The 11,533-nt window shown below is 43.2% G+C and overlaps 1 protein-coding gene across 1 annotated transcript in view; it reads right to left on the reverse strand.

Annotated features, from left to right (window-relative positions):
• Nucleotides 1–415: 415 nt before the first annotated feature.
• FAM71F2 (family with sequence similarity 71 member F2) overlaps nt 416–11,533 on the reverse strand; it is a 12,374-nt gene continuing 1,256 nt past the window's right edge. The window contains exons 2-5 of the mRNA XM_007946729.1: nt 10,026–10,210; nt 8,202–8,451; nt 4,299–4,417; nt 416–614 (exon numbers count right to left, since the gene is read on the reverse strand). Of these exons, the coding sequence (XP_007944920.1) occupies nt 416–614; nt 4,299–4,417; nt 8,202–8,451; nt 10,026–10,210 (753 nt within the window). The remainder of the gene's footprint in view (nt 615–4,298; nt 4,418–8,201; nt 8,452–10,025; nt 10,211–11,533) is intronic.

The raw sequence follows: 11,533 nt of genomic DNA on the forward strand, positions 1-11,533 counted from the left end.
AGGCAACACCAGGTGCCTACTAGCTGGTCTCACCATTTTTAGGTTTGTAGTAACCCTGCCTCTGTTTTCCTAGGCACACCCACCCCTTTGAAACAGGGAAACAGTCCCTTCCTCTGGACTGGCTTTTTTGGTGTTGTTTGGCTGCTTTGGGTTTCAGCTGAGTAGGCCCCAACTTCCCCCCCTCACCCCAAACAGTGAGCTCCTGCTCCTAATCACTCTTCACCCAGCCTCAAGCCTCCCTGCAATACACCTGCCACAATGCTGGACACACCAGGAACTTTATTGGTGGAAGCACCTCATTATAAATGCCATCTTGCCTCTTCCAGGTCACTTGGCTCACAACAGGAAAGAGCAACATGGGAGATTGTAACAATGCACTGAAGCCAAGGGAAGGTCACCCTGGTTTAGTTGGGTGTCAGGGTCCCCAGAAGTTCTCTCCTAGGGAACTGGCTACAGGTGCCTCACAGAAGGGCTCATTCGAGTTCTCTTGTTCCCAGAGGCTGTGACTCAAGGTGACTCTCATGGGTATATTTGAAGTGACTGGAGTTGCCACTGGGGAGGGTGTCTTGTCGTTGCTGTTGGAATTGTCCATTTCAATGGTCACACTGGTGTTTCTGTTGGAGCCCGAGGATTTCAGAGTCATTGAAAGCAAGAGAAAAAAAATAAGACACTATTAAAAATTTAATACAAAACTATTGTTTAGTCCTTTCCATCAGGAGCATCTTGGATGTGAATGTGGAAATGATGGACGGTGACAATACTTACATATGATATGATGAATCTAAGATGCCTTAAGGGGAGCAAGTCAAGAAGGAGAGAGGCTGGCTCTGCCCAAGTGGGTGGAACAGACACCTCTCCAACATTTAGCATGATTGAGCTATGGCTTGAAAGCAAAATCCAAACCCACTGGGATCTACCTGATACCCATATAACCTGCTAGGTGTGCATCAGTCTAAGGACAAAGAAAATCTTACAAGAGTTCTCCAAAATAATAGCAACTTTAAAGAAGTCACTATCTCTTAATGTGTCTTCAAAACAAAACAGTGGGGCTAAAAACAAAAAATTCTCATTATAAATAGAATACATGTTTATTTTAAAAGAAAAAATAAAACTATAAAAAAAAGTACTAAAAACAATAATATCACTCACACTGCTACTATTCAGAGAGAAATGCAGTGAGGTTTTTTTTTTTTTTTTTTTTTTCTCTTTCAAGCGAAAATAATTTTAGCATATAGAGTTAGAGATGGGCACTAAGGCTGAGTAATCTAAAGACTCCTTGCTATAAAACACCTACGAATGCCAGATCAAATATAATAAACAAAATTTCAAATGCATTGTTGAACTCACAAAAAGCAAAAGAAAGTCTGAAGGGCCCCAAAGTAGAGCACCCTGAAGACCAGAGAAGTGAGTGCAGACTCAAGTTGGGGCTGCCTGATGGGTCTTGCTGTTCCTGGTAACTGAGTGCTTGGGTTTCCATGGCCCTGTGAGACAGGAGATAAAGTCCTGGGCCCTAGCTAGGTGGGGAGTTGAAGGAGATGTTTGCACACATCCAGAACTTTCAAAGCTGCCCTTCAGTGAAAAGGTACTCTAGAAAGAAATTCACGCAGTGCCACAGGGAAGCTCCTCTGTATCCATCTGGACTCTGGATCCAAAGGAAAGTCTATCCCCAAAATTCATGTCTTTGCGCTTGTCCTTGTGTTGGTTTGCATCTGAACCACCCATGGTTCATGAACTCCAAAACTGAGGGACTAACATAAACAATTTTTCCTGAGCCAATAGTGCCTCTGAGACATCTGACAGATGCAAACCTTAAACGGTTCTGTGGGGTCACCCACTTCAATTCAGGCTGATAGGGGTCCCATAGATAAAGATCTGTCATGGATAAGGTCATGATCAAAAGTTATAGCTACAAAGAAAGAGCTAAGAGACCCGTAAAGTATCAGACTCTGTGTGAGAGAAGGCAGATAGACACAACAGGGTAGGGTTCACCAAATATTATTCCCTTGAGTCCTTCCTGAGGAATCTGGTAAAGCAAGAGCTTCAAATAACTAAAATAATTAGATCAATCACGATACAAGAACTAGTGTGAGCATTAAATATATGTATGAGTAGATCTGCACAGAACTCCTAAATCTATCCCAGCCACTCAAGGCACATTTGACAAGCCAACTTGAGAAAAACAACAGAAACTGTGAGGTGAGAACAAGGGGTCTCTGGTAAAGTCTGAAGGGTCTGGATAAGTACACACCTTCTTGTTGTTATGTGCCGTCGAGTCAGACCCCACTCATAGTGACCCTTCCTTGGGTTTCTGAGGCAGTATGACCCCTCCTTGGGTTTCTGAGGCAGTATCACTATGGAAGTAGATTGCCTAACCTTCTTCCAAGGAATGGCTGGTGGGTTTGAACCACCAGCCTTCTGGTTAGCAGTCAAGTGCCTTAGGCACTATGCTACCAGAGCTCCACACCTTATGAACCAGCCAGAAACTCCCTGGCAGGACAAAGCCTTTCACTAAAGAAAAATCACAGGAAGTGGAAGTCAAGTCCAAATGAAGCGGGACAGGAACAACAGAAGCAAAGAAAACAGAAAGATGGGGAGAGAAACACAGCCAAGGGATCTGAGAAGTATAAAGCCATAAACACCTCACAAAACAACACTACAGGGAGCTTTAGAGCTAAGCTGGAAAAACTAGCCTGCCCCTCTCACCTTCCCAAAAGTTCAGGGAAACAGACTTCACAAAAATTAACATCAGAAAAGAGTCACAATCAAGTCTCATACAAAATTATGTAAGAAAGAAAGAAAATATGGAATGTAAAAAATCCTTACAGTGGAAGAACACGAGGAAGATATGAAAGAAAACAACAACCCAGAATTCAAAATAAGCTAAAAGAAATGAAGAGAAATATATTAAAGAACAACATAAATCAGAATTTAAAAGATCTATAAATTAAAGGGAGCCCTGGTAGTGTAGTGTCTAAGGTACTTGACTGCTAACAGAAGGCTGTCAGTTCAAACCCACCAGCCACTCCTAGGAAGGAAGGTTGAGCAATCTACTTCCATAGTGATACTGCCCCAGAAACCCAAGGAGGGGTCGCTATGAGATGGGTCCAACTCAATGGCACATAACAACAACAACATAAATTAAGTGGTAAAACTGGGACAATAATTAGAAATTTTTGTGGGATCAAAATTGTTACTGAACTGACATCTAAACTAGAAAGAACACAAGGGAAAACAAGCACAACTGATAATGCCTTAAGAGAAATCAAAGATTAATAGGACAAGAGTTTAAACATTTTAAAAAGAGGGGTGTTTATAGTAGATAGGCAAAGATGATCCAACATACAAATAATACCATCCAAAGAAGAAAATTCAAAATTATAATCCAAGAAAACGATCTTGGGAAAAAAAAACAGAGAGGAATTTGAAATCACGTACGAGGGCACACCATGTACCTGGGAAAACTGACCAAGAATTACCAACACTGAAGTAAGTGCTAGTGAAACTACTGGACTTTAAGGAAAAAGTGAGGGAAAAACACAGGAAACTCCTTTGGTCAGCCAGGCAAAGGGATCAAGTCACTTATAAACCAAAAAACAAAACAAAACTCATTGCCATTCTGACTCATAGTGACCCAATAGGACAGTAAATATATTTACCTGTAGAACTAGGATGGTGAGAGGGCAGAAAGTATGGAAAGAAAAGAGTTACATATGCTGAAAATACAGAGCCCGTACAATGGGCAGAGAATTAAGGAGTTTATAAAAGTAGAACGGAACTTCTGACTGACATAGTAAGTGGAGCAAAAGATATTACCTCAAATTAGACACTGGGGGAGACAAAAAAGAGGGGAAGAAGGTATTACTAATTTCAATATTGTTTAGAATAGGAAGTCAACAAGCAAGAGCTAAATGGGTCGAGGGGGCTATGAATAGTTTAAGGAAGAGCCCTGGTGCACAGTGGTCAAGCACTCGGCTGCTAACTGGAAGGTGGGCAGTTCAAACCCACCAGCCACTCTGCACGAGAAGATGTGGTAGTTTGCTTCCATAGAGATTTATAGATTGGAAACCCTGTGGGGGAGTTCTACTCTGTCCTGCAGGGTCAGTAGGAGTCAGAATTGACTCCACAGCAGTGGGTTGGTGTAGGTAGTATAAAGAGGTATTAGTTGAAAAGGAATCTTTAGTACAAACTTCTTAATACAAAAAATAAACAACAATGAAAGGAAGGATCAGCCATTAAAAAACAAAACAAACTTTTTTGCTGTGGGAAGGGGTGTGGAGCTGACCTCTTGGAGTACTCACATGGCTGACGAAAGTTGGGACCATTTTGAGAACTGCAGTGAACTTCCACTGGTCTGCTCTGCTGTTAGCAGCCTGAGGTTTTCGCTGGGCTCGGAGGATGACAGGAGGCTGCTTTCAGGCTGTACAGAGAAATTCAGAGTCAGGTTACCAGGTCTGCTCACCCACACTTCTTGGTCTCCCAGGATCAGAAGAACCTTGAAGGAATGTTTAGACTCACACCTGGGCATTATGGATTGAATTGTGTACCACCCCACTCCCAAATATGCACTGAATGCCTGGCCCTTGTACGTGTGGGTGTCCTCCTGTTTGGAAACAGAAGTCACTGGGTAGCACAAATGGTTAAGCGCTTGACTACTAACTGAAAGGTTGCTGGTTCAAACTGACCCAGAGGCACCTCAGGAGAGAGGCCTGGAGACCAGCTTCCGGAAGGTCACAACCTTGGAAATTCCATGGGGTGCAGTTCTAGACTACAACACGTGGAGTCTCCATGAGTTGGAATTGACCTGACAGCACCTGGGTTTGGTTTTGTACCTGTAGATGTGATCCTGTTTGAAAATAGGGTCTTCTCCTGTTATGTAAGTGAGGTTATACCAGTAGTATAGGGTGTGTCCTCAGCCTAATCCCATCTGACTAATAGAAGAGAGCAGAACAGACACAGAAACATACATATGGAGGAAAACAGACACCATGTAGACACCATCTACAAGCCAAGGCATGTCAAGGAACCAAGAAACCCCCGGTCTACTGACAAGGAAGAAATCCACACGGCCAAGACTCTGATTTGGATTTTAGCTTCTAGAACTATGTGAAATAAATTGTGTTCCTTAAAGCACCCACTTGTGGTGTTTGTGTTGCAGCAGCACCAGGAAACTGAGACACAGCCCAACCCCGAGAACCTGGTCCTTAATCATTAAGCCCCAGAATCATCAGACCAAACACATAGCCCCTGGTAGGACTGTAGCCTCTGTGTGATGGGCTGCTAGGGCCACCCTGTCCAGAGCACACAAGCTGAACGTTAAGAACCAGGGCAGCTGAGCTGTCAAGCAGTGGTTAATCAATGTATCAGACATGAACAGTTGGTGGTAACATACCTAAAGCATATGACTTAAATGAAAGGAGGGAAATGTTTAGATTTTGAACCCAGTCTATCAAGTTCTTCCTATCTGTCTTCTACACTGAACAGGTCCTGGGAAGGCCTTCCATGCATCAGAAAATTCCTTAGATAAACTGAAACCCACACCCTAAACCTGTTGTCATCAAGTTGATAATGACTCATAGCTACCTTATAGGACAGAGTAGAACTGCATCCAAGGCTGTAAATCTTTTCGATTTAGCAGCCAGTGGGGTTTGAACTGCGGACCTTTTGGTTAGCAGCTGAGTGTTTAACCACTGTGCCACTAAGGCTCCTTTAGATAAACTGAAGGGAAAAGCAAAGCCTTGGGGAAAAATCTGAAGGAAAATTACAATAAAGATTTATGTTCTTGATGTAAAAGAGCTTTTACTTTACAAATCAACTTAGAAAAATATAAGAATGCCAATGGAAAAATGGACAAAGAACACAGAAAATGGAAAAAAAAAAAAAAGAAAAAATATAAATATATATGTAATAAAGTTCAAATTCATTGGAAATCAAAGAGATGCCACTTCTTACCTATCATAAGCAGAGCATTTCTCAAACACTTTCACTACTCAATTATAAGGGTACAGTGATAAAGATGCTCCCATCAATGGTGAGAGTACTGTGTATTTATGCAAATATCACACCACCATATGTTTTTTGCCAACCATGCCCTCCCCCATTTTACACGCTGTTGTAAAACAAATTAGTGTAGTATACTTACAAAAATACCTTGGGGGAAGGGCATGGTTGGCACAAAAAAACATACAATGCCCATGTTATGTGGGTAAAAATATGGTATCATTTGGTATGACTTTTATGGAAAGCAATCTGGCAATAGACATCAAGAGTCTTAACAACGTCCGTGCCCTTTGAACTGTGAATTCTACTTCTGAACACCTAGCCTGAAAAAACAAACACAGATGTGAACAATATATACAAGTGCTTGTCTTAGCATTAAGGACAACTCATCAACAACACTAAATGTCTAATAAGAGAGGAGAGTTAAGGATATTTGAATTCATTCATGCAATTGAGTGGTATGATATTTACAAAAAGCTTTTTAAAGACAGAAAAGTACTTAAGATATAAAGAGGAAAAAGCAGCATTCAAAAACATATATACATTTAAATGCCCTCAGACTCAGATATACTAATTAAAATTAATTTTTAAAAAAAGGTAATATGCCAAAATGTTAAAGTGATTGCTTCTGGCTGGATAGATATAGGGCTGATTTTTTTGTTCTTTTTTTTTTTTTAATTTTTATTGTGATTTGGATGAAAGTTTACAGAGCAAATTCAGTTTCCATACAGCAGCTCACATATACTTTGTCTCACGACATTGACTGCTATTTCCCACAATGCAACAGCTCCCTTCCCACTCCTCCCCACAGTTACCTCTTCCTTGTGTCTTCCCTCCCTTGCACTCCTGCCCCTTGAGCTGTCTCTCTGTGCATGACTGTTCTCCCATGATTGATCTCTCCAAAGAGTCTAACTACCTAATGTAAATGTTCAGCTCATATGCCTGTCTTTTGTTGGCTGAAAGCCACAGGAGTGGGTTCAGTTCCAGACTGAAGGGCAGCTAAGGGCCATATCTCAGTGGTTCCATCAGGCTCTATCAGACCAGCAAACCTGGTCATTTTTTTTTTTTTTTAATGATTTTGAGTTTTGTTCCACATTGTTCTCCCACTCTATCCAGAATCTCCTATATACACCCCCAGATGTAGGGCTGATTTTTCTGATTTTCTTCTGTGAGCATTATTATTTTAATAATACTCAAAAAGAAAACAGAAACTGAAAATAATTTTAAGTGAGTTAAGCACTGGATAGCTCTTTCTAAGAAAGCTAAATTAATTTGCTTTTTACATGTATAGGTTTCAGTATGGTGTGTGCATATCACTGACTTTTTCTTTCCTTAATAATATTTTGTTGTGTTTTTGGTAAAAGTTTACACAGCATATTAGGTTCCCATTTGACAATTTCTACACAAACTTTTCAGTGACGTTAGTTATATTTTTCATAATGTGTCAACTTCCCTTTAATTGCATTCTTGTTGTTCCCTTTCCAGTACTCTAGTTTCCCTGCCCCCTTGTCTTCTCATTGTTGCTTTAGAGTAATTGTTGACCTTTTGTTCTCATATGGATGGTTTTGCAGTGGAGCACCATACTCATGGATAACATCCTTTATTTTGTATGCCAATTTGTTATTTCACTAAAAGGTGACCTCAGGGGATAGATTCCATTCAAGGTTTAAAGAGTATCTCGGGGTGATAGTCTCAGGGAGTCCTCTGTCTCAACTGGTCTAGTAAGTCTGGACTTTTTTAAAAAAGAATTTGAGTTCTGTCCTGCACTTTTCTGCACCTTTCTATCAGGGTCCATCTGTTGTGGCTTGTCAGGTAGTTGTAGTTGGGCACCATCTAGTTCTTCTGGTCTCAGGGTAGATAGGCTATGGCTTATGTGTGCTATGAGCCCTGTAGACTAGTTTCTTTTCTGAGATGTGGGTTTCCTTCTATCTCTTTTGTGCCTCATGGGTACAGACCAGTTGTTGTATCTTAGATGGCTACTTGCAAACTTCTAAGACTCCAGATGCTACTTCCCTCACTAGGATGCAGAAGATGAACTTTGTGATACCAATTGACTTTGTTATCACATGAGAATGTCCCTGACCATTAAGAGTCTGCTCTTTCCCTAACAGGACTAGACCTTAATACCCATCAGTCCTCACGTTGTCTACGCTCTCTATTGCCATCGACCCTTTCTGCTAAAGATCATGGAGGGACCCACTTACTGTTGCCTCGAGGGAGCTGCTGGACACCTTGGGCACCAGGCAGTGAGTGAATTGGATCCTGGGGTCTTTGGTGGTAATGGATAGGCCTTTTTGCAGAATTCTCACCAAGCGGGTCCAGAACTGAAACACAACCTTGGGGTGTTTTTCATGGAGCTTCAGGTAGTAGATCTTTTCAGTCACTGTCCTCACCCTTAGGATGCGCTGAAGCCAGTCACAGATCTGCAGCTCCACATACTTCAGGGGCAGAATCCTGCACACAGTCAGGAAATTCACAGTAGAGCCCATGATTTTGATCAGTCTTGTTGGTGCCTAACTAGAGCCTGACCCTGCTCATGAGCCTCCCCTTTCTGCTTGGGGGAGGCCAAGGGAGGAAGCTCATGGGCTGAAAGTTATAGGTTAAAGTTCTCTGACCTTTGCTTGGGGGAGGCCAAGGGAGGAAGCTCATGGGCTGAAAGTTATAGGTTAAAGTTCTCTGACTTCCAGGGCTCAACTATGATTGAGAGCTAAAGAGTGAATTATTATTAAATAATCTGTCCACATCAGTAACAACAGCTAATATTAGATGTATGATAATCGTATTTAATCTTTACAACAACCCTTTGAAAGGAAGGATACTTTCATTCCATTTCATAGACTGTGAAACTGAGGCTCAGAGAAGCTAAGTGATTTGCCCAAGATTAGGTCTCATTTAGCAGAAGTTGGAACTACAGTTTTCTGACTCCATTTCTAGGTCTCCTTCTATCTCATAGGACTTTCCTGGCAGATCACTGGGTTGAAAAGGCAGCGAGAAGGATGGAATAGCTGCCTCCTGGTCTTCTAGACTTCCAGTATATATAGATAGATAGACAGATAGATAGATAGATAGATAGATAGATAGATAGATAGAAAATCTCAATAACTCAAAACCCAGTATGACTTTAACAATCTTCACCTTTCTTTCGGAAACTCTCCAGACTATATTGACACAATAAACGTAAATAAAGTGTGGTAGTTAAGATTATATGTCAACTTGGCTGGGCTCGGTTTTGAGTGGCTGGGCACAAGTTGTAGTTATTCCCCAGATGAGATTGGCAATCGATTACATGGTGGAATCTACCTCAAACAGCTGAGTAGCTGCTCTAGGAATGTGGTCTGCTTCCAATATATAAGGAAAAGCTTTGAGGAAGGTCTCTAGTTTTTGGCACACACTTGGACCCTGCATGTAGCCAAGTCTTCATTTAGTAGCCTGCTATATTTCCTGCTGATCTTGGGACTGTCTCTGGACTTGAATCAATGGCCTGCCTTGTTGTGTGGTAATATTGGGACTGTGCCATTTTCTTTGTCGACCTTGGGCTTGTCAGTCTCAGCAGCCAGCAGCTGCTTGAGTGAAGAGACACCTCTAACTCCAGTGGGCTGGAAGCAAGAAGCAGAGCTGAAGCCCAGGTTGATGGGCTTTCACCCAGCCCCTAGAGTTTGGCACTTCGAACTCGGACTTTTAGCCTCCAACACTGTAAGAGAATAAACTCCTGTTTGTTATGGCCATCCACCTGTGGTATGTCTGTTAGAGCAGCATTGAAGTAACCAAAACACAAAGGAAGCTAAGAGCCTTGAAAACTAGCCTCCACCAGAGAAAGACTGTGTCCTGCTCTAGCCCCAGCTCCAAGCACAGTATTTGGTACGTGGTAGGTGCTATTAAGCATTTGTTGAATGAATGAATTCTACATAGTTTATATGCTAAAGAAGACTGTCCTTCATTTTATCTAAAATTCGGTTGCAAAACAATGCACAGACTAGCCAACCACCCCACTCTCTTGGTGCCCACACCCACTTTAGGCCTTTCTTTACCTGCTGAGGGTGACGACTGGGGCATCACTAGGTTTTCTCCATCTGGAAAAAGGACCCTGAGGCCAGGTGACCTTGGCCATCAGGAGGACGTTGGGGAGTGGCAGGGAGGGCACAGAGGAGGTCACCCCGAGGACCATGGTGGTAGACCCTCCAGAGACATCCATCCATTTCCCGGGTTTAATGACCTGGAAATCAGCCCCCAGGTACGTAAGTCAGAGAAAAGCAAAGCCAAGGGTGGAAAGATATAGGTTGTTGTTGTTATGTGCCATAGAGTTGGACCCAACTCATAGTGACCCCTCCTCGGGCTTCTGAGGCAGTATCACTACAGAAGTAGATTGCCCAACCTTCCTTCCGAGGAGTGCCTGGTGGGTTTGAACCGCCAGCCTCCTGGTTAGTCTTAGGCGCTACACTACCAGAGCTCCCAAAGATACAGGTGCTGGGACCAAAAACCAAACTCACTGCCATCGAGTCGAATCCTACTCATATGAGTATGCCTTGGGTTTCCAAGGTAGTATCTCTATGGCAGTAGATTGCCCAGTCTTCCTTCTGAGGAGTGGCTAGTGGGTTTGAACTTCCAGCCTTCTGGTTAGCAGTCAAGTGCCTTAGGTACTCTGCCACCAGAGCTCCCTCAGGTGCTGGGAAGGGGGCCTATATCTTTGTGACAGGCTTGGAGTACCTGTGCTTCTTGTAGGTACGTGGCACACTGGCTTGGGCCATGACCTATCAGTGATGGTGGTCTCCCCAAATCTCCTTTGAGCTCACTGGCAACAGGAACCCTGTGCTGGATTCTTTGTGTCCTGGGCATGACCTAACTGCAAGCAGATGCACTGGTGAGAAAGAGCTGAGTGGCACTGAAATTCTATTCCTTTATTTTTGAGGAGGAGAAGCCAGCATCTGTTTCTAATGACATAGAAGAAAAGGTGTGCAAAGAGAGTTCCAGAACGGGTGGAGAATAAGGCAAGAGCTGTTGAACGGGAAGGCCCAGGTGGCCCATGTGGAGGGAGATTTGAGAGCTTCCCTGGGATGAGGGAGGGCCTGGGGGGGTTGCTAGGCCCCTCTGCTGCACCCAGGGGCTGTGCCAGGACAGGGAGATGAGACGCACAGCACTGGGTACTCGGTCTCAGCAAAGACACTCCGCACCATCCAGCCTGACAAAGCAGCGCTGCAGGGACCAGGGTAAGGAACATACAAGGGGTCACCCTAGGTTCCCAACCCCAGAGGGCCGTCCGCCAGTGCTCTGGGCTTTGTAAGTCCTACGTGGCCCCTGATAGGCCTGGGGCTAAGGGAAAGCCTCAGGAATGACCGAAATGGAATGGGCCACAAGTCCAATCAGATGGTGCTTCAAGGAAAGAAAATTTTGAAAAAAAAAATTACATTTCTTAGAGCTCATATCGTGAAATGACATGCATATAACGTAGTATAAAACATAGGGACTCCAGGGGTGAGGCCAACGGTTAAAATTCTCGGTTGCTCACCAGAAGGTTGGAGGAGTGAGTCCACCCAGAGGT

This window comes from Orycteropus afer, unplaced genomic scaffold, assembly GCF_000298275.1.
Source record: "Orycteropus afer afer isolate SDZICR_OR568_19922 unplaced genomic scaffold, OryAfe1.0 scaffold00170, whole genome shotgun sequence".
NCBI classification, from domain to species: domain Eukaryota; kingdom Metazoa; phylum Chordata; class Mammalia; order Tubulidentata; family Orycteropodidae; genus Orycteropus; species Orycteropus afer.